This window comes from Gopherus flavomarginatus, chromosome 23, assembly GCF_025201925.1.
Source record: "Gopherus flavomarginatus isolate rGopFla2 chromosome 23, rGopFla2.mat.asm, whole genome shotgun sequence".
Classification (NCBI taxonomy): domain Eukaryota; kingdom Metazoa; phylum Chordata; order Testudines; family Testudinidae; genus Gopherus; species Gopherus flavomarginatus.
The window spans coordinates 10,658,652-10,680,355 of NC_066639.1; the positions used below are offsets into that span (position 1 = coordinate 10,658,652).

General features: G+C 47.2%; 3 protein-coding genes and 1 non-coding gene across 17 annotated transcripts in view; 2 read left to right on the plus strand and 2 right to left on the minus strand.

Moving 5' to 3' along the window:
- The window catches only part of LOC127039376 (zinc finger protein OZF-like), a 231,323-nt gene that overhangs the window by 88,525 nt on the left and 121,094 nt on the right, over positions 1 to 21,704 (plus strand). The gene's annotated exons all lie outside the window — the stretch shown is intronic.
- Positions 1 to 21,704, minus strand: part of LOC127039365 (zinc finger protein 883-like) — a 116,613-nt gene that overhangs the window by 43,273 nt on the left and 51,636 nt on the right. The gene's annotated exons all lie outside the window — the stretch shown is intronic.
- LOC127039718 (zinc finger protein 501-like) lies at positions 3,435 to 5,905 on the plus strand. Its single transcript, XM_050933574.1, has 4 exons — positions 3,435 to 3,524; positions 3,873 to 4,437; positions 4,690 to 4,857; positions 4,942 to 5,905. Exons 1-4 carry the CDS (start codon positions 3,435 to 3,437, stop codon positions 5,052 to 5,054), a joined length of 936 nt encoding a protein of 311 aa, XP_050789531.1. The 3' UTR covers positions 5,055 to 5,905.
- On the minus strand, positions 13,466 to 13,539 carry TRNAI-AAU (transfer RNA isoleucine (anticodon AAU)). The gene has a single exon. It is a non-coding gene; the product is annotated as a tRNA-Ile (tRNA).

A 21,704-nucleotide genomic window follows, 5' to 3' on the forward strand; every position in this document is an offset into this window, starting at 1 on the left:
GGGAGTCTTGTCCCCCCTCTTCCCATCTGCAGCAGCCACAAGCTGTCTTCCCTCCAGGCTCCTTGGATCTTTGAACCTGTCCCTCCTGAGGTTACGTAGCCCAGTTCTTGTTTCTTATATTCTCCTTTTTCAGAAGAATTAGAGGCTGTTGCTCCTGAATGTTAGCGTTTAATTCCCCAGCCCTCTCCTCCCACTGGGGGAGTTTAATTCTCCCTCCCATTTCACCTGAGTCACTAGATTTCCTAATTCCCCAAAATGTGCTTTTGCAATGTCACAGTTCAGGGGTAGCTAAGCCTTTGACCTGCCTCCATGGTCTGCTCAAGGAATGGCCCCTCAGGTATCAGGCCCCTAGCCAGCCCCTCTCTATGGATAGGAACCCACATGCCTCTCCTTTTTGACCAGTGTGTGAGGATTGCAGCTTGTCCTCCACTGTGTTTGCCGGATTAACGTCCAGTTCCTGTGCTTTGCTTTCTCTCCAGGGGCTGTGAGCAGTGTGTGTGAGATAGAGGTGGGACTTTTGGTGATACTTGTATGATGCCAATACACACCTCAGTTTCCTGCTGTGATTGGTATTGCCATGATTATAAAGAGCAGGAGACGTGAGGTGTTTTGTCACATAGCTGTCATGGGGTGATATGAATGGGTCATTTAGGACTCACTGGGAGTAACCTACATCAATCTAATACCCAACAGAGACAAGAGAATGACTGTCACCCAGGGCTCCCCAGATGATTCAGGGGGCCTGGGGTCTTTGGTGGTGTTTCCCCCTTATCTGCTCTGACACCGCAGAGCATTTTCCTCGTGTCCCCCTTACCAGCTGGAAGGAGGTTACTAGTGGAATTCCTCAAGGATCGGTTTTTGGACCAATCTTATTTAACCTTTTTAGTACTGACCTTGGCACAAAAAGTGGGAATGTACTAATAAAGCTTGCGGATGACGCGAAGCTGGGGGGTATTGCTAACACGGAGAAGGACCAGGATAACATACAGGAAGATCTGGACGACCTTGTAAACTGGAGTAATAGTAATAAGATGAAATTTAATAGTAAAAAAGTGCAAGGTCATGCACTTAGGGATTAATAATAAGAAGGTAAGATTTACATTGGGAACGCATCAGTTGGAAGCAACAGAGGAGGAGAAGGACCTTGGGGTATTGGTAGATCACAGGATGACTATGAGCCGCTAATGTGATATGGCCGTTAAAAAAGCTAATGCGGCTTTAGGATGCATCAGGTAAGGTCTTTCCAGCAAAGATAAAAAGGTGTTAGTACCGTTATATAAGGCACTGATGAGACCCCACCTGGAATACTGTGTGCAGTTCTACTCTCCCATGTTTAAGAAGGATGAATTCAAACTGGAACAGGTTCAGAGACGGGCTACTAGGATGATCCGAGGAATGGAAAACCTGTCATATGAAAGGAGACTCAAAGAGCTTGGCTTGTTTAGTCTAGCCAAAAGAAGGCTGAGGGGGGATATGCTTGCTCTTTATAAATATATCAGAGGGATTAATATTAGGGAGGGAGAGGAATTATTTAAGCTTAGTACCAATGTAGACACAAGAACAAATGGGTATAAACTGGACACTAGGAAGTTTAGACTTGAAATTAGACGAAGGTTTCTAACCATTAGAGGAGTGAAGCTCTGGAACAGCCTTCCAAGGGGATTAGTGGGGGCAAAAGACATATCTGGCTTTAAGATTAAGCTTGATAAGTTTATGGAAGGGATAGTATGATGGGATAGCCTAATTTTGGCAATCGATCTTTGATTATCAGCAGATAAGTATGCCCAGTGGTTGATGATGGGATGTTGGATGGGATAGGATGGGATCTGAGTTACTGCAGAGAATTCTTTCCTGAGTGCTGGTTGGTGAGTCTTGCGCACATGCTCAGGGTTTAGCTGATCGTCATATTTGGGGTCGGGAAGGAATTTTCCTCCAGGGCAGATTGGTAGAGGCCCTGGAGGTTTTTCGCCTTCCTCTTCAGCGTGGGGCATGGATCACTTGCTGGTGGATTCTCTGCAGCTTGAGGTCTTCAAACCACAATTTGAAGACTTAATAACTCAGGGATAGGTTAGGGGTTTGTTATAGAAGTGGATGGATAGGATTCTGTGGCCTGCTTTATGCAGGAGGTCGGACTAGATGATCACATTGGTCCCTTCTGACCCTAGAATCTATGAGTCTATGAGCTCTGATGCCGCAGAGCATTCGCCCTGTTTCCCTGTTCCTGTTCCCCCTCCTGTTTGACTCAGTTTATATAGTAATATTCTCAGCTATACCTTTGCTTAACCAATCATTGTACTGAAATTTAATTTACCAGTCCTAACACACTGAAACATAATTCTCTAACCAACTGTATCCCACTACCTAATTAACTTACACCTAGCAAAATTAATTATACAGCAGACAAAAACAATTAGAGAACCAGACTGATTAACATTGTAAAGCGGTGGCCATAAAGATAAAAGAATACAAAAAGGAGAGTTTCACAACCACAAGCATTGAGTAGTTATTTCTTGCCAAACCAGGCTGCTATCAAACTAAGTTTTCTTTAACCATCTTAAGATCTGTTTCTTTATCTGGTAGTGCTGGGCACTATCAGGACAGGATCATCTTCCTAACAGCCCAATAGCACCTTATTTCAATGTGACTGGTTTGGGATGTGAGGATGTGACCCTTTGCTTCCCAGCTTATGGCTGCCCCTGCTGCTTAATCAAAGGCCTTAGCCTAAGGAAAAGGCCTCAGACTGTCACGGTAAGAGAAGGCCCTTACAAATACAGACAGTGATTTTGATTCTTTGTTTTCATACTCCTGTAAGTAGCTCAGTGATAAAAATACCCCTAAGTTCTTAAACTATAGGCTTTACAGGCAGGCCTGAATATCTCTATTCTAACAGTGGGTTCTGTCCCTTATCCCATTCTGTGCCCGTCTTGTGTATTTAGATTGTAAATTCTTCAGGGCATGGGCCATCTACTATTCTGTGTTTGTACTTGTCCTAGCACAATGGGGACCCACTGTTAGTTGCTCCTTAGCACTAATGTAATGAATATGATTTATAATCATAATAACTCTCCTGCCTCTTTGAGCCAAGGAAGCTGGCCTTGGTATGTTACTGCTTAACAATGAGCTGGGGGTTAAAACCATGGACTATTCTTTGTGACAAGTATCCCACAAATTCCACTGACCTCCCTGGTTTTCTTTGCCTGCAGTAGGGTTTCCAGTTTCCAAACCTGATGTGATCTCCCAGGTGGAACGAGGGGAAGAGCCGTGGGTTCCAGACCTCCGTGGCTCTGAGAAAGAAGTGCTTCCAAGAGCTGCCTGCACAGGTGAGGACTTGATTAAACCAACTGTGTGGGAATGCAGGAAACATTTGGGGTGCCCTACAAAGACCCTGTGAGCTCTCCAAGTTAAGGATTGTTCCCTGAAGATGTGGAATCATTATGGCAGATGTCACTCATGGCTTCCCTCCTACTCTGACTGACAACTGGCAGCAGGTCGCTCCCCGAGCTCACTTTCCTCTGAATGTTCTCGTGAGATGCAGACCAAAACTGATCCCTTCCTCTCTCCTCTGGGGAAGGTTTTGGGGAAAATCAGCTCCTGATAGGTTTGATCTCTCCCACACATATTTTGGATTGTTCATCCCTTTTTCCATTCCTCTCTCTGAGATTGTCTTTCTTTTCGGTGCAGGTTGTGACCTGTGTCTGGATTCTCTCTGTCTCCCATCAGGTGATGGGATGGTGAGTGAGAATGAGGAGGAGAAACCCCATCAGGAAGATGCTGAGCGGAGAGAAGCACATGGAATATTATCAGGAAGATCCAAAGAGAATGTTTCCAGGAGTTGTGCACTCCCAGAAAAACCAAAAGCCTGTGAGACTCAGGGGAGGCCAGAGGGAAACTTTAGTAGCCTCTCAGACCTAACAAGCGGTAGAATCAACTTGGAAGAGACACGCTACAGGTGCCATGAGTGTGGGAGAAACTTCAATGAGTGCTCTGCCCTTATCAGACATCAGAGAATCCACACAGGTGAGAAACCTTATGCGTGCTCTGAGTGCGGGAAAAGCTTCAATCGGAGCTCTGCCCTGAACAGACATCGTAGAATCCACACAGGAGAGACGCCCTACACATGCTCTGAGTGTGGAAAAAGCTTTAGTTGGCGCTCAGCCCTTATCAGACATCAGAGAATCCACACAGGAGAGACACCTTATACGTGCTCTGAGTGTGGGAGAAGCTTTAGTCGGAGCTCACACCTTATCCGACATCAGAGAATCCACACAGGAGAGACGCCCTACACGTGCACTGAGTGTGGGAAGAGCTTCAATCGGAGCTCTACCCTGAACACACATTGTAGAATCCACACAGGCAAGTTGCCCTACACATGCACTGAGTGTGGAAAAAGCTTTCGTTGGAGCTCACGCCTTATCGGACATCAGAGAATCCACACAGGTGAGAAACCTTATACGTGCTCTGAGTGCGGGAAAAGCTTCAATCGGAGCTCTGCCCTGAACAGACATAGTAGAATCCACACAGGAGAGACGCCCTACACATGCTCTGAGTGTGGAAAAAGCTTTAGTTGGCGCTCAGCCCTTATCAGACATCAGAGAATCCACACGGGAGAGACACCTTATACGTGCTCTGAGTGCGGGAAAAGCTTTAGTCGGAGCTCACACCTTATCCGACATCAGAGAATCTACACAGGAGAGACGCCCTACACGTGCACTGAGTGTGGGAAGAGCTTCAATCGGAGCTCTACCCTGAACACACATCGTAGAACCCACACAGGCAAGTTGCCCTACACATGCACTGAGTGTGGAAAAAGCTTTCGTTGGAGCTCACGCCTTATCGGACATCAGAGAATCCACACAGGTGAGAAACCTTATACGTGCTCTGAGTGCGGGAAAAGCTTCAATCGGAGCTCTGCCCTGAACAGACATCGTAGAATCCACACAGGAGAGACGCCCTACACATGCTCTGAGTGTGGGCAAAGTTTCAATCAGCACTCAAGGCTCATTAGACATCAGAAAATGCACAGGAGAGAGAATTGTAATAAATCCCTTGACTAGCGTTGGCAAAAACAAATTTTTTTTAAAAAAATCACATTAGTTAATTCCCACATAGTGATTTTTGTATCATCTTCACCGTGGTGTCTCAGCTCCACCAGATAAGTTGCTGCCTTCTGCCTTTTGCAGCTCATCCTTCTTTGGGGTCAGTCCTATGATCTTTTCTGTCAACTCCTTTCCTTTTGAGTCATAGGAGTGTGTATCCCTCCAGCCAGGAATGTTCATGAGTTTCAAGTTGGGGAAGAGGTTTGATCCCAGCAAGGTACACTGAGGCAAAAACTACCTGTGCCTTCCATCCACTAGGACTGTACATGGCGTTAGCTGCTCAAGTTAGTCATCTTAATGTAAAAAGTTGTAGTACAGATGCAGCCCAGGTGCAGTGGTTGGCATTAGCTTTCCCCTTGACCTGACCTAAACTCCATCACTTTTCCTAGTCTTAACTAACCCTGAGTATCAGGGTTATCCTGTTCCCCCATTTAAAAGCAATTGTTAGTCATCGAGTTCTCCCTTGGGGAACACATTGTTTCATTCCCAGTTGTTCTGATGTTGCTTCAGGTTGTGCTGGAGAGCAGATATTTTTATTCTTATTTTCCGCACTTAAAATATATTGAACTATAACAAAGAGCAGGAACAGGGCAGGGATAGGGAAAAAAGTCATTTCCTCCTCTGTAACAACAGACATAGTTAGGGTAAGTCAGAGGGAGTCCCTTATTCCCCATAACTGTCCTTCAATCCGTGCTAGAACCTAAGAATCCTTTTCCTTTCCCCAGTTGTGGGATGGGAGACTTCCAAAAGTGCTCCCTGTGCTATAGCACATGGCTAAGCTCAGAGAATAAACCCCAAATCTCCCCTGAGCTTTGGTTTTTGAATTCTGTATTTCCGATTACTTCAAGCCTGAGCATTGTGATTCTTTACCAGTTTCTCTAGCACTGTTCCTACCACTGTTTCTGTAACATATTTTGTTTTTTATGGGACAGGATTGTTATTCCTTTGCCTATCCCAACTTGGAAGGCCAGAGTGTCTGTTTTCTCTGGCCCCTCCCCACAAACAAATCTGACAGGGTTGAACCTGCCTGGAGCAAACAAAAGCCCCACCGGTCACACACACAAAGCAGATAGACATACACAAGACACAGAAGAAACTGAATAATTTGAGCTATCAACATTTCCACTTTCCCACAGCATGTTAGTTCTGAAGGTTGTTTTAATGTGTTTCTTTTCATGGAACCAGAACTGGGGAAAGAGAACACTGGAGTCCATGGAGTTACAGCAGGAAGGGATAAGTCTCATGATTTGTCACTAACCAAAGGCTTTGTAAACAGAACGATAATGTTACTGAATGGTCTGGCTAACCCTGCAGTTAGAAACAATCAGCTCTATGGGTGGTAAATTGACAGGCTCTGCTGCTGATCATGAAATAGCAGCTGTTGAAAGGTAATGTGCTTCTATTTTAATGCCTCTGGAAGTACAGAAAACAATGATCTGTGTTAAAGGAAAGTTACCATTTCTCAGAACCCCAATTCCTATTGTGTGTGTACAGGAAGGTTTGAATGTGTAGCAGGTAGTTTAGTAAAGCTTAGCTGTGTGTAACAGGCTCCTGCCCACCTCCAGTAGAGGTTTCAGTCACATACTATGGCAACTTACTGAATGTCACACAAATTAGTCCATTCCTCCCCATAGTCAGTCTCTGACCGGAATGTTAGAATGAGGTAGAGAACTGGGAAAGTATCACAGTAGGAATACATTAAAAAGTGGGATTAATCAGAGCTGGGGTGCAGATAAAGCCTGTTCTACAGCTATTGAAGTGACGGGGACACAGTCCCACTAGTGCAGGCTCTGAAATAACAGCAGAAGCAGATCAAAGAGAATGACCTCATGTGGGAGCTATGGACAGCTGCCCTGTCAGTGCATCACTCACCTGGCAGGTGTTACACAAAACACAGCACTTCCCCTCTGGAAGAGAAACACTTCTCCCCGCTGCCACCACTTCATTATACTGTCCATGAGGCTGTTTGTCCTGCAGGGCTTGGATCTCTTTGGGTGGTCCATGGTGAATCATAAAAGAGCAGGAGTCATCCCAATGGAAATCTCTTCACTTCTTTCTCAGTGTTACCTTCTTAGCCCTGGCTTTGGAGATGACATTTGCCTTATCCTGTCTTGATTTTAGGTAGGATTTTGATCACCTTCTGGGGCTTGGCAGCTTAGAACTTGTAAGGGCTTTTCTCTGCCTTTTTGGTCCCCGCTGCAGTCAGTACATGCTAGACATGGGCATGGTGACCTTCCTGAGGATCTTGACAGCTTTAGCCAGCTTCTTGGGGGCTATTTTCCTGCTCACAGCCACTGTCATCTTCTCCTGCCTTGTCCTGGGGGCCCAGCTGCTGGTTGAATGGGAAGGAGCCAAAGTGCTGGTGACTTTGTCCTCCACCAAGTTGCCTTTGCTCGTCAGACTCCTGAACCCCAACTGGATGTGGCTCTTGTTCTTCTGCACAGCACAGCCCTGGACAGGAGGGATCTGCAAATGTACATTCCTATGATCGCTTTGTTTAATGGATAAAAACATAAACTCTACACTTAGAGGATTGGAACTGATTTCAGCTGATGGTCAGGTTTTCTAGGGTTTTTCTGCATTTGGACAGTGAAATGCTGAGTGTTTACATTCATTTCAAGCATCCCCATATAGTGGAGCTCCTGAACATAATGGAGAATGGAAATGAACATGTTTTCCCTTTTTTCAAAAGTAAAAATAAAATATAAGAGGCTTCTTAGAGGGCATTTGGATTTCAAGCAATGACCCCTTGATCTGCAATCAAACACTCTACCACTGAGCTGTACCCCCATAAGAGCAGATACTTTCCCCTTGTAGATGAAGCACATCAGTGATTCCAGTAGCAGGGGCAGGTTCTCTCTGGGGCACAGAGATTTTTCGGGGAGTTGGTGGCTCCTTTCTTTCCTCACACTGGAGTAAACTCAGCTTTTTATTCCATGGTACACGTTTTATGGACTAAGAACAGCAGCTTGAAGAAAGAGGAGAGTGAATATCTCACTGTCAGGGCTGAAGGTGGCCATGTCCCCTCTGTCTGAGCATTGCCATTGCAGGAGAGAAGGTTTCAATAGAATTGAATGCCCTGGCTCAGACTAGAGACACAGAAAGGTTTTGCTGTTCATTGAACAGCAAAGGAAATTGTGTCGGTATGTGAAACTGAAGAGGGACATGAAATGCCCACAGGGTGGCTCAATGCCCTTATCCAGGCCTGCACAACTCATTAAGCAGCAAGAGCCACATTACTCTAAAGTAAACAGCTGAGGGCCAAAACCCCCTTTGCCTGTGATGAGTGACTCATACTGCAGTCTGCCCCAGTGAATGAGGGCTAGATGGAGATTGGGCAGTAGCCAATAGTGAGGTGAAGTGGGGATAGTGGGTGGAGTTTCCCCTGGGAGGGGGAGACCCATAACTATAGGGGAACTGCCAGCGGGTACTGCCAGGGTAAAAGGGGCACCGGGGTCCTGGGAGGGACAGGGGTCCAGGTGCGGTTAGGCAGATTACCAGCCTGCGGAGGGCGCTCTGACGTCTGGAGAGCTAATTCCCATGATGATCAGCAGGAGGTGCCGCCAGGTGAGTCTGCCCCTGCTTACATTGGGGAAGAATGAACATGGTTTTTGTAAAGGAAAATCATGCCTCACAAATCTACTATAATTCTTTGAGAGAGTCAACAAGCATGTGGATAAGGGTGATCCCGTGGATATAATATACTTAGATTTTCAGAAAACCTTTGACAAGGTCTCTCCTCAAAGGCTCTGAAGCAAAATGGGATAAAATGGAAGGTCCACTCTGGGATAGGTATGGTTCAAAGGCAAGAAAGAAAGGGTCTGATTTTCAGAATGGAGAGGTAAATAGTGGTGTCCCCCTGGGGTCTGTACTGAGTCCAGCACTGTTCAACATACTCCTAAGTGATGTGGAAAAAGGGGTAAACAGTGAGATGGAAACATTTGCAGATGATACAAACCAGCTCAAGTTAGTTACGTCCAAAAGAGAGTGCAAAGTATGACAAAGGAATCTCACCAAACTGTGTGACTGGGCAGCAAAAAGGCAGATGAAATTCAATGTGGATAAATGCAAAGTAATGCACATGGGAAAACATGATCCGAACTCTACATCTAAACTGATGGGATCTAAATTTTGCTCTTACAACTTAAGAAAGAGATCTTGGAGTCACTGTAGATACTTCTCTGAAAACATCTACTCAATGTGCATCGGCAGTTAAAAAAGCGAGCATAATGTTGGGAAGTCATTAGGAAAGGGATGGCTAGCAAGACAGAAATATACTATTGCCTGTCTATGAATCTATGGTATGCCCACATCTTGAATATTGGAGCTGGTCCCCCATCTCAAAGAGATATATCGGAATTGGGAAAGGTACGGAAAAGAGCAACCAAAATAATTAGGAGTCTTGAACAGCTTCCGTGTGAGGTGAGATTAATAAAACTGAGGGGAGTTTTCAGCTTGGAAAAGAGATGACTAAGGGGGGACTAGGATAGAGATCTATAAAATGATGACAAGTTTGGAGAAAGTAAATAAGGAAGTATCAGAGGGGTAGCCGTGTTAGTCTGGATCTGTAAGGAAGTGTTATTTACTCCTCATAACACAAGAACTAGCGGTCACCCGATGAAATGAGTAGACAGCAAGTTTAAAACAAACCAAAGAAAGTATTTCTTCACCCAACACACAGTCAACCTGGGGAAACTTTGTCAGAGGATGCTGTGAGGGCCAAGACTATAACACCAAAGAACTAGATAAGTTGATGGAGGAGAGATCCATCATTGGCTATTAGCAGGATGGGCAGGGATACAAAACCATGCTCTTGAAGTGTCCCTAACCCCTGTTTGCCGGAAGCTGGGAATGGGTGACAGGATGGATTGCTTGATGATTCCCTGTTCTGTTGATTCCCTCACGGGCACCTGGCATTGGCCACTGTGGGAGGATAGGATTCTAGGATGGCTGGACCATTGGTCTGATCCAGTATGGCTGTTCTTATGACCAATAGAGGGCAGTCCCCACCAGCAATATTTATATTTGGTGCACTGAAAGGGCTAACTTTCCAAAGGTGACCAAAATGATTAGTGAAAGTGTTTTGGAGAAAAACACTTAACAGAACAAAGTAAATGAAATTGGAAGCTGTTGTTTAAGGAGCTTGTTAGATAGGGCATAAGCCACGTTGCATAATTAGCTGAACTTGCAATGGCCTTCCACTCAACTCGCTGACATTTCTCCATCTGCAAATGTGGTACCCATTTTAAAATCTAGATCCAATCAATTACAACACGTCAGAGAATATTCTAGGCATCAATGATCTGATCATTGGGTTGATGGAGGTAAACAAGACATTCCCATAAGGCTCCCTCCCTCCCTCTTCCCAGGAGCCATCCTCATCCTCTCTGCCCTTTCTGCTCCACATCCTCTGCAAACTTTCGAAGACAGATGCCTGGTGATGGCCTTTGCTCGTGGGGATGTCGCCTAGTGGTCAGGGTTTTGGTCCCGCGGGGTGGGAGGGTGCAGCAGATGGCAGGGGAGCCCAGGGCTTCCCATGGGCTCTGACCCAGGCCACTCTGAGGGAAACACTTCCTACCACCCTGCTATTGTCCAACGTTTGCAGTTTATCATAGGAAGCTCTGACGGGTGTCAGCTCACTGCTTAGCACCTCTTCTCAGCTGGGCATGTCAAGGCAGCTTTCTTCTTCTTGGAGCGGCTGCTGTCTCAGTTACACTGACAGATCCGGGTTAGTGACTTGTCAGTGGTTGGGGTCGAAGTGGGAACTCAGGAGCTTAGCTCTACAGCATGAACTAATAGCCACCTGGCTGCTAGCTAAGACTGCAGAAAAGACTCATTTTCTCTCTCCCTCTAAGTGATCTTGGTGCCACTAGCTGGGACACAGCACCACACCCTGGAGAAGTGTGGGTTACATACGTCCCCTAGCTGAGGAAGCGCATCCTGAGCTTCAGAGAGTTCCCAGCTGTAATCCCAGACGACCCTTGTAACAATTGGCCTCTGGCAGGACACTGCTGAGAGTATCAATTCAGGACAAATTGCTTGGAACAGGGCAGTCACAGTCCTGCCTAGAATATGAGGCAAGTGTACTAGAGAACCAGGGAGCACAGCCGCTCCGTGTCAGAGCCCCAGAGATCCCGCAGAAATGATGAGCTGCATGCCATTCTAGGGGGTGCCCCTGCAACAACCCCACCTGTTGTTTCCCTCCTCCCCCAACCGTTCTGTGCTACAGTGGCAGTGTCCCCCCCATTTGTGTAATGAAGTAATAAAGAATGCAGGAGTGAGAAATACCGACTTCTTAGTGAGATAAAATGAGGGAGAGGAAGCCTCCAGCTGCTATGATAGTCCAGGCAGGACATTAAACGGTGGGAGGGAGAGGAGCCCAGCCTCCTGCTGCTATGATAGTCCAGGCAGTACAGAATCTTTTCATTAGACTTGAAAGGGCAGGGAGGGGCTGATGGAGCTCAGCCTCTAGTTGCTATGATGGAGACAGTTACCAGCCGTTCTGTACTATCTTCCAGGAATGACCAGGGGTCATTCTCATTTTTACCCACGTGCCCCGGCCGACCTCACCGAGGCCAGCCAGGAGCACTCACAGGCTGATGATGACAATGGATAGCAGTCATATTGTACCATCTGCCACCAGGAAGAGGATGCTGGTGTTCAGTGCTACAGCACCTCGTCTACCAGCAGCATGCGGTAGACATAGGGTGACATTGAAAAAAGGCGAGAAACTTTTTTTCCCTTTTCTTTCAGGGGGCGGAAGGGTGTAAATTGATGACATATACCCTGAAACACCCGGGAAAATGTTTTTGACCCTTCAAGCACTGGGAGCTCAGCCAAGAATGCAAATGCTTTTTAGAGACTGTGGGGATTGTGGGATAGCTGGAGTCCTCAGTACCCTCTCCCTCCCTCCATGAGCATCCATTTGATTCTTTGGCTTTCCATTACGCTTGTCACGCAGCACTGTGCTGTGGACTCTGTATCATAGCCTGGAGATTTTTTCAAATGCTTTGACATTTCGTCTTCTCTAACGGAGCTGTGATAGAACAGATTTGTCTCCCCATAGAGTGATCAGATCCAGTATCTCCCGTACAGTCCATAGTGGAGCTCTTTTTGGATTTGGGACAGCATCACCACCTGTGCCACGCTGGGCAAACAGGAAATGAAATTCAAAAGTTCTCAGGGCTTTTCCTGTCTACCTGGCCAGTGCATCCGAGTTCAGATTGCTGTCCAGAGTGGTCACAATGGTGCACTGTGGGATAGCGCCCAGAGGCCAGTACCGTTGATTTGCAGAGCAGTACAACAGAATGTCTAACATCTTCTCTTTGCTAAGATAATATTCGGGTTCAACTCCATTATAGCAAACAGAAGCTTCCTACCCCTGGGCTGCTCTCCAGTACTGAGCCTCCTGCACACAGACCATCTGAGACTTGCACAGTGTTACCACACCCTTGCCCTCAACCTGAGTTTTCCTTGAGAGTCACTGCCTTCACCTACCCCTCACTAAGCCCCACAGTTCACGCAAACATATGCCCCCAGAGTGCTGACAACCCCCATGGCAAGAACACACCCTTGGGCAGCTTTACTGACAAAGCCTACAACACTCAGCATGGAAATGAGGCAGAATTGGCCTCCCAAGTTTCACATGCACCTCTCTGTGTAGCACAGCACAGTTCTGTCCAGCTGCTCCAACCAATCCCTCCATCAGCCAGTCATAGCTATAGCTGACCCTAGGCACACAGCTGGAGGCATGCGGATAGATGCTGGGATTCTCATCTGTCCTGTGTTCACAGATGGGAATCCCAGCAACTATGACTTTCTTAGGTGCCTCCTTCTGACACGTGTCAGAAAAAATGACTGGTTTCTTTTGCAAGCATTTGCATTGCAAGGCAGAGGCAGTCTTCTCTGTTTCCTCAAAGGATTGACCAAAAGGTGGGAAGAGCGGACACATTTGGCAAAGCACCACTGAGAGCTGCATCTCTAACCTCCACTTTATCTGGCAGGTGCCTTGGCCAGCTTAGCCACGGTGCCGCTGACTGGGACTTTTCTCCCAGCTGCTCCATTTTTCATCAGTGACAATCAAAAGGAAGGTGACATGACATCTGTGTGTGGACATCCCCAGCAAATCACAAGGACATGGGACACAGAATCTCATGTTGCAGCAATTGCAGTCAAAGCAACCACCATGCTAATACCAGTCACAGCAGCCTTTTCATCAACTCCAGGCTTGTGATTTGATTCTTTCCAATGCTTCTCGCCAAAGAAGCCTTTTCTTTAGCAAGCAATTACTTGTGTTGCCAAGGGAGGTGGTCTCTGCTTCCCAGAAATACACAGGAAAATATGAGCGAGGAGACAAAAGCCATACAACAAGGCACCACTGGGAATTGAACCCAGGATCTCCTGTTTATTAAACAGGTGCTTTAGCCAGCAAAGCCATGGTGCCTGCCTCAAGAAAGTATTTGCAACTGTTTTATTTGATGGCCCAGGACAACACCTGCAAATTCCAAAGTACAGATATTCCCCATTTCCCTCAAGACTTGCAAGGAAGAACTGGCAGGCCAAGCCAGGATGTGTCTCTTACATCCTTATTAATATGTGTGAACAAAGAAATTGTATGTTGCTTCTGCCCATCCAGATGGGTTTGTTAGTATAATGGAAAAGTGAAGGGATAGAGCTAAAGTGTTACTAGCCTGGCACACACCGATGGGGAAACCTAGAGAAAGTGGTGCCAGCCCTTTGATGGGTCAGCTGGCAGAGCAGAGAACTTGAGCCGGCACTCAAGAAGTCATCCTTATGTCGCCCTTGTGACTCCAGCTTGAGGGAGAGCTGCTTTTTCTTCCCCTTGCTGAGAAAGAGCAAGAGAAGAATGAAAGGTCAGGTGGGGCAACTCGGTGCAGAAGCCCATGCTGTCTTTTCCTGCCGCATAGCCTGAAATGAGGGACTCGTGGCAGTTAAAGGCACTGCTGCACTTTCAGAAAACATCCCACCCCTGCACAAAGGGGGATAGAAGAGCCTGTTAGTCTAGTACGCTCCCAACTGAACTATTTCAGCAGCTGCTAGGTTTCTTTTTGGCCTCCTGCTTTTCTGTGTGGGATGTTTTTTTCAGCTGTGGCACAGAAAAAGGACGTCACTGTGAGCAGCCCATGAAGACAAGATTTACTTTTGCCTTCCTCAGATGGTTGGGGAGAGCGAGGAGCAGCACTATGTGCTCCATGTGTCCTGGTCACTTTCCCCACCTGGGCTGTGCTCTGAGGGGAGCATCAGAAGCTGCTGCTCTCTGCCCTCCCGCTATGCAGCCCAGCTGAGGAAAGTGACCTGGATGCAGGGAGCTCGGATGATCTCGCTTCTCGACCCCTCACCCCTGCTAGGGAAGGCTGCTGTGTGCTGTCTTTATGGCTGCACTTTCAGTGATGGAGGTTTCTCTATCCCATTGTTCCAGGGGCCTCCTACTAGATTGCCAGCTGCTTTTCAACTGCAGTGTGGAGACTGCTTGTGTGTGGGGAGAGACAGTGTGTGTGTTGGGGAAGGGTGAGCGTGTTGAGGTAGGTAGGAGCAGATCATTATTATCTCTACTTGAAAGAGGGAGAAGCTAAGGCTGAGAAAGGAGAATTGACTTGTCTTAGGTCACACAGCCAGTCAGAGGCAGAGTTGGGAATAGGAACCCAGAGCCCTGATTTTCAAATTTACCTTCGGATCTTGAATTTCAGACATTCAATGACCGGAATAAATTGCTCTCAGAGGAGCTCCAGACCAACAACAGTGCACAGTAATTATTCAGCAAGTATTTGAGGAGAACTGCAATGTTAGAGAGAATCATGAACTGCTCAGAGACAATTAATGCAGAGAAGCAGCAAAATTCATCAAACATAGAACTGGTTCTGACTTATTTCCTTGGTCTTAAAAGAGACCAACAAGGACCTGAGTCTCCTCCCTGTCAATAACCCCCTGCTCAGGCAACCAGCGTAGAGACTGAGAACGGGAGGCTGAGCGTTCTCACCAGAGAGCCCAAAAGGTGGCCCAGGTCACTGGTGGGGATCACTGCCTGAGCACTATTTCAGCCCGACATATTTGGCTGGACTCTCCACAGTGAGAGCTGCAGAGCACTCCCCTGAAAAACACACACACACAAACACACGTCTCCTAGTGTTGGGAGGGGAACAGGAGAAAGGAGAAAAGCAAGAGACAAAGAGAAAGGAGGGAGGGATGGATGGAGGAAACGGTGAAACAGAAAGGACAAACCCTAATGTCCCCAGTGATTCTAAAGGACAAAATCCCAGGTGTGGAATAATATTCTGCCTCCTTAAGCTCGTGTTTTCCATGCCTAGAATTCAGCTGTCACCAGATGGATCAGACTGAACAGGTTTCAAACCTCCAGGAGGCTCTTATCTTCTAAACAGGGACGGCTGTTTTCTAGTAAAATCACTACAAGAGAAGGAGAAAACTCGAAAGAGGTTCCTGCTGGTGCTCACGTCTGTGAACCCGAATACTCTCTCAGTCCTCAAAGAGAGACTTGGAGAAGGAGACTTACTGAAGCAAGGCCACAGGGGTCTCTGAGGTTTCCCTGGCCCCTTGCCCCTGTCCTGCCTGGCTGATGTCAGCATCTCTCTGTGAGGTCACCACCGCCCCATCACCTTTGACCAATAGTCTGAGGTGCTGCAAAAGGTCTTTTTGATGTCACTGCCACACCCCTCCCTTGCTGTGCTAATGTCCTTCCCTGGCCAGACACTTTGGAGGTTTGAGCTACTCCCTGTGAATCACCCCACTCAAAGACCGTTCGTTCTAGGCAGCAAGCCGGCTAGACAGGAAAACATCAGACGCTGTTCCCAATGTTACACTCGGTATTTCAGAAATGCGTCGACTTTATGGCCAGAAGAGACCATTAGAGCATCTAGTCATATAATTATTGAATATCAGGGTTGGAAGGGACCTCAGGAGGTATCTAGTCCAATCCACTGCTCAAAGCAGGACGAATCCCCAACTAAATCATCCCAGCCACGGCTTTGTCAAGGGTGAGCTTAAAAACTTCTAAGGAAGGAGATTCCACCACCTCCCTAGGTAACCCATTCCAGTGCTTCACCACCCTCCTAGTGAAAAAGCTTTTCCCTAATATCCAACCTAAACCTCCCCCACTGCAACTTGAGACCATTACTCCTTGTTCTGTCATCAGGTACCACAGAGAACAGTCTAGATCCATCCTCTTTGGAATTACCTTTCAGGTACTTGAAAGCAGCTATCAAATCCCCCCTCATTCTTCTCTTCTGCAAACTAAACAAGCCCAGTTCCCTCAGTCTTTCCTCATAAGTCATGTCTCCAGACCCCTAATCATTTTTCCTGCCCTCTGCTGGACTCTTTCCAATGTTTCCACATCCTTCTTGTAGTGTGGGGCCCAAAACTGAACACAGTACTCCAGATGAAGCCTCACCAATGTCAAATAGAGGGGAATGATCACATCCCTCGATCTGCTGGCAATGCCCCTACTTATTCAGCCCAAAATGCCATTAGCTTCTTGGCAACAAGGGCACCCTGCTGACTTATATCCAGCTTCTAATCCACTGTAACCCTTAGGTCCTTTTCTGCAGAACTGCTGCCTGGCCATCCGGTCCCTAGTCTGTAGCAGTGAATGGGATTCTTCCATCCTAAGTGCAGGATTCTGCACTCGTCCTTGCTGAACCTCACCAGATTTCTTTTGCCCCAGTCCTCTAATTTGTCTAGGTCCCTCTGTATCCTATCCCTACACTCCAGCATATATAACACTCCTCCAAGTTTAGTGTCATCTGCAAACTTGCTGAGGGTGCAATCCACACCATCCTCCAGATCATTAATGAAGATATTGAACAAAACCAGCCCCAGGACCAACCCTTGGGGCGCTGCGCTTGAAACCGGCTGCCAACTAGACATGGAGCCATTGATCACTGCCCATTGAGCCTGACGATCTAGCCAGCTTACTATCCATCTTACAGTCCATTCATCCAGACCATACTTCTTTAACTTGCTGGCAAGAATACTGTGGGAGACCATATCAAAAGCTTTGCTAAAGTCAAGGAATAACACATCCACTGCGTTCCCCTCATCCACAGAGTCTGTTATCGCCTCATAGAAGGCAATTAGGTTAGTCAGGCATGACTTGCCCTTGGTGAATCCATGCTGACTGTTCCTGATCACTTTCCTCTCCTCTAAGTGCTTCAGAATTGATTCCTTGAGGACCTGCTCCATGATTTTTCCAGGGACTGAGGTGATGCTGACTGGCCTGTAGTTCCCTGGATCCTCTTTCTTCCCTTTTTTAAAGATAGGCACTACAGTAGCCTTTTTCCAGTCATCCGGTACCTCCCCCGATCACCATGAGTTTTCAAAGATAATGGCCAATGGCTCTGCAATCACATCCGCCAACTCCCTTAGCACCCTCGGATGCAGCGCATCCGGCCCCATGGACATGTGCTCATCTCCAGTTTTTCTAAATAGTCCCGAACCACTTCTTTCTCCACAGAGGGCTGGTCACCTCCTCCCCATACTGTGCTGCCCAGTGCAGCAATCTGGGAGCTGACCTTGTTTGTGAAGACAGAGGCAAAAAAATCATTGAGTACATTAGCTTTTTCCACATCCTCTGTCCACTAAGTTACCTCCCTCATTCAGTAAGGGGCCCACACTTTCCTTGACTTTCTTCATGTTACTAACATACCTGAAGAAACCCTTCTTATTACTCTTAACATCTCTTGCTAGCTGCAACTCCATGTGTGATTTGGCCTTCCTGATTTCACTCCTGGATGCCTGAGCAATATTTTTATACTCCTCCCTGGCCATTTCTCCAATGTTCCACTTCTTGAAAGCTTCTTTTTTGCATTTAAGATCAGCAAGGATTTCACTGTTAAGCCAAGCTGGTCGCCTGCCATATTTACTATTCTTTCTACACATCTGGATGGTTTTTTCCCTGCAACCTCAGTAAGGATTCTTTAATCCTTTAGGGGATTGGAACTGATTTCAGTGGAGTCACATGTTTGCTAGGTTTTTATGCATTTGTACAGGAAGATATCGAGTGTTTCCATTCATTTCAGGGATCCCTATTCAGTGGAACTCCTCAACATAATGGAAATGTAATTATTTTTGTTGAAAGAAGAGGTTTAAAAGAGAGCATTGGGATTAGAGCCAAGGACTACTTGATCTGCAGTCAAACACTCTGCCACTGAACTATACCCCCACGACTGCTGAGGGGGTAAGTCAGTGATCTTAAAGATTTTGAAGGACAGGCCCTGCCTCAGAGATCTCCTGTTCTCTTCCCAGACCACAGTGCTTTTAAAAATGGGGTTTGATTAAACTTATAGATACATGTAGACACCACAGCTTGCACACCCACCACATAACTTAACCCAGTGACATAGCTACCACCTCTCTGGGAGATGGATTAACTGCACGGACGGGACAGCTCTCTCCTCTCTGCTTAGAGCCTCTTCATTCTTTATGACTAGGTAGGAAAGAACCTCCTGAATGGACAGTAACCAACTGACCAAATATTGGTGGGTCTGCATTCAATATGGGAAACTGGTTGTATTGGGCTGGATAAGTAGGAGCATTGCCAGCAGATCGAGGGAAGTGATTATTCCCCTCTATTCGGCACTGGTGAGGCCACATCTGGAGCATTGTGTCCAGTTTTTGCCCTCCCACTACAGAAACAAATTGGAGAGAGTCTAGGGGAGGGCAACAAAAATGATTAGGGGGCAGTGGACTTACGAGGAGAGGCTGAGGGCATGGTCACCCAGAGGCGGGTAAGTGGGGAAATTTACCCCAGGCCCTGCAGGGATCCCATGAGAATATAGTATTGCAACTTTTTTTTATGGAAGGGGCCCTCAAAATTGTTTTGCCTCAGGCTCTCTGAATCCTCTGGATGGACCTGCCCACTCCACCTCTTTGACTCATTCTCCTCCCTCTGAGGCCCCACCTGTGCTCTGCCCTCACTCCCATTTGGCCATTTCCCACCCCTGCTCTTCCTCTTTGGCTGACGCCTGCTGGTCCACCTTTTGCTTGCTCCTCTACTCCCCGAAGGCCTCCTTGTGCCTCTCCACTCCCTACCCCAAGGTCTTCCTGCTTCCCCCACCTCTCTACCCTTCCCCTGGGACTCACCCTGCCCAAACCTCTCTGCCCCTCCCCTGAGACTCGCCCTGTCCACCTCTTTGCTCAGTCATCTCTTGTTATTCCTTGAAACATCAAGGATGGAATAAAAAGCCGAGTTTACTCCAGGGTGAGGAAAGAAAGGAGCCACCAACCCCTTAGGCAAATCTCAGAGCCCCAGAGAAAACCTGCCCCCTGCTATTGCAATCACTGATGTGCTGGGGATATGATGGTAAAGGAACTGTCTGAATGATCAAGGCAGGAAATGGACAACAATCTACAGGAACGTCATTGACCACAAACACACTCTCCTCATGCTCCAACCAGAAGGGAAATGAGCAGGAATTCTTGCAGTTCAGCCAGGGACACACTTAAACAATGGCACAGCAGTGTGTGTGTTGTGGAAGCTGGTCTGAGGGAACATCTGGAATTGATCACTCAATGAGAACAGAACTGGAGTGCAGTGAGAGACACATCTTGAGCAAGTAGTTGTGGCTGAGTGGTTAAGGTGATGGGCTAGAAATCCATTGGGGTTTCCCCACGCCGCTTCAAATCCTGTCAACTACGGAGGAAGTTGTGGTCCTTTAGTTTCAACAGAGTTGAGTATTGTCTTGCTCTCAAGCTATATCTACACTATTGGATAATGTGGCTTTAATGTGTTTGAATTAAACAGCTGTTGCATGTCCACACTATGCCTCTTGTGTTACCAGAGCACATCCAGGCTAGACTCTTGGATGGCCACAGAGAGCAGTGCACTGTGGGTAGCTGTGCAACTGACTGCAGGTGCTTTGGGAAGGGTTTGCAATGCCTCACAGGCTGGTACAGCATCACATGATGCAGGTTTCTCTATCCCATTGTTCCATGGGAATGCTACTAGATTGCCAGCTGCTTTTCAACTGCAATGTGTTTGTGTGTGGGGGGAGAAGGGAGTGTGTGTGTTGGGAAAGAGTGAGTGTGTTGGTCACTCGTGTGCCCACACCGTCTCTAAGTTCAGACAGCTGCTGCGAGCAACCAGTCCTGAGGAAGTGGGATGGGCACAGCCCTCACTGGCTCAGCTCAGCACAGCACAGCAGCCTCTGTCATACATGCACGCTGCGGCCTGCTTAGCTCTTGTCAGGTGTGCTGGAACAGGGGGTTAGGGGGTCATGGCCTCACCACTCTTTACCGGCTGTTAGGACAAGTGATGGAGGTGGGGGGAAGGGTGGAGTCTTGGGAGGAAGAGGCGTTCTGTTGGGGGTGGCCTCAGGGGGAGGGGTGGTGTGAGTGTGGTTCCTTGGGGAAGGGGTGTCATGAGAGCGCCACAGTTCAGACAATGGTGCCCCTACCCCACTGTAAGGAAGCTCCCACCGCCCCTGCTCTGTGTTCGTAGTGCAGGAGAGAGCAGCATTTATGGCAGTGATTTGCTCCCGGGGGCTCCAGCAGAAGGGCTTGGGAGGTGATTTAAAGGTCCCAGGGCTCCGGCAGGGGGGCTCAGGAGGCGATTTAAAGGGCCTGGGGCTCCGGCCACTGCAGGGAGCCCTGGGCCCTTTAAATCACCAGACTGGGAAAGCCAGGCCGGGCTGGCACAGCGTACCCGCTCTTGCCAGTACACCATACCAGAACATGCCGGCTTACTTTCACCTCTGGAAGGTCCTCACATGGCTCAATAACTGGTTAAAAGCTGAGAAACAAAGGGTAGGAATAAATGGTCAATTTTCAGGATGCAAATTGGTACCTAGTGGTGTCTATACTGGGGCCAGGACTAGTCAACATATTGATAAATGATCTGCTAAACAGAGAGGTGTCAAAATTTGCAGATGATCCAAAACTACAGAGGATAGTTAAGTCCAAAGCAGCCTGTGAGGAGCTAAAAAGAGATTTCACAAAACTAGGTGAAAGGGCAACAAAATGGGAGATGAAATTCAATGCTGATAAATGCAAAGTGATGCACATTGGCAAACACAATCTCAACTCTACATACAAAACGATGGGATGTAAAATAGCTGTTGCCACTCAAGTGAGAGATCTTGGAGTCACTGTGGATAGTTCTCTGCAAACATCCACTCAGTGTGCAGTGGTCGGTAAAAAGCGAACAGAATGTTGGGAATCATTAGGAAAGAGATAGAATATAAGAGAGAAAATCTTATTGCCGCTGTATAAATCCATGGTACGCCCATATCTTGAATGCTGCTTGCAGATACGGTCACCCCATCTCAGAAAAGATGTATTGGAATTGGAAAAGGTTCAGAAAAGGGGTATGGAGTGTCTGCCATATGAAGAGAGAATAATAAGCCTGGGACTTTTCAGCTTGGAGAAAAGATGACCAAGTGGAAATATGATAGAGGTCTATAAAATCATGACTGGTGTGGAGAAAGTAAATAAGGAAGTGTTACTTATTCCTTCTCATAACACAAGAACTAGGGGTCACCAAGTGAAATTAATAGGCAGCACATTGAAAACAAACAAACAGAAGTATTTTTTCACACAATGCACAGTCAACGTGTGGAACTCCTTGCCAGAGGATCTTGT

What these genes read in the sequence shown, in the direction of transcription:
- LOC127039718 (XM_050933574.1), top strand. Translation starts at nt 3,435, where the DNA reads ATGGCAGATGTCACTCATGGCTTCCCTCCTACTCTGACTGACAACTGG. An exon ending in ACTTTCCTCTGAATGTTCTC is followed by an intron (nt 3,525 to 3,872) that starts GTGAGATGCAGA and finishes TGTGAGACTCAG; the next exon opens with GGGAGGCCAGAGGGAAACTT. An exon ending in ACATCAGAGAATCCACACAG is followed by an intron (nt 4,858 to 4,941) that starts GTGAGAAACCTT and finishes GAATCCACACAG; the next exon opens with GAGAGACGCCCTACACATGC.